The following is an 816-nucleotide window of genomic DNA, read 5'->3' as shown; positions in this document are numbered from 1 at the left end:
TGCAGAGCGAGTGGGTGTTTGCAGAGCGGGTGGGTGTTTGCAGAGCGGGTGGGTGTTTGCTGAGCGGGTGGGTGTTAAATATTTCACCAAAATCCATTCAACACTGCACACAGTTAAGGTAAAGTAATACTTGTCATGCAAACCCCTTTGGAGGTCCCAAGGTTGACTATAGTGGTATTGATGATAACTTTATTATCTTTTCAACACAACTCTATTTATGAAATTATTTTCCCTGTCCAGGTTTCCTTTCTTCTCCTGAAGCCCAATCCCAAGAAATGAACTCTACTACAGGACCGTTTGGCACGACCTTCAGAGGAGATGCAGCAACCATTCAAGTCAGAGACACTTTCAGCACAGCCCTCGCTAAAAATATCATCGTTGTGTTTGTCTGGCTGTGTCTCAGTTACATCAACGGGGCTCTGGTCCACACGTTCTTCAAAAACCAAGTATTTTACGAGGATCCGCGATACATTCTGTTCATCCACATGGTCATCAATGATGCTGTTCAGCTGACTGTTACAATGACTTTATTTGTTGTGAGTTATGTTTTCTTCAGAATTAATGTTGCCTTCTGCAGCTTTTTTATATTAATTGCTATCTTTACCGATATGAACACCCCTCTGAATCTCGCAGCGATGGCTATTGAGCGTTACGTAGCCATCTGCAACCCCTTGCGTCACTCTCAGATCTGCACCGTCCACAGGACATGCATTCTCATTGCTGTGATCTGGGTTGCTGGTGCTGTCCCTGCAATAACAGACCTGTTTATTACTTTAGCCACAGAACCTGTAGATTTTTTCCACTCATCTATTTTCT

General features: G+C 43.6%; 1 protein-coding gene across 1 annotated transcript in view; it reads left to right on the top strand.

Moving 5' to 3' along the window:
* The first annotated feature begins 275 nt into the window (after positions 1 to 275).
* The window catches only part of LOC117422454 (odorant receptor 131-2-like), a 972-nt gene continuing 431 nt past the window's right edge, over positions 276 to 816 (top strand). Inside the window, exons 1-2 of the mRNA XM_058992154.1 lie at positions 276 to 678; positions 757 to 816. The exon at positions 757 to 816 is cut by the window's right edge and continues 431 nt beyond it. Coding sequence (XP_058848137.1) covers positions 276 to 678; positions 757 to 816 — 463 coding nt within the window. The remainder of the gene's footprint in view (positions 679 to 756) is intronic.

The sequence above is a fragment of the Acipenser ruthenus genome, chromosome 18 (genome assembly GCF_902713425.1).
Source record: "Acipenser ruthenus chromosome 18, fAciRut3.2 maternal haplotype, whole genome shotgun sequence".
In the NCBI taxonomy this organism is placed as follows: Eukaryota; Metazoa; Chordata; class Actinopteri; order Acipenseriformes; family Acipenseridae; genus Acipenser; species Acipenser ruthenus.
The sequence above is the reverse complement of the archived record's forward strand: the minus strand, read 5'-3'. Positions and strand labels throughout refer to the sequence as shown.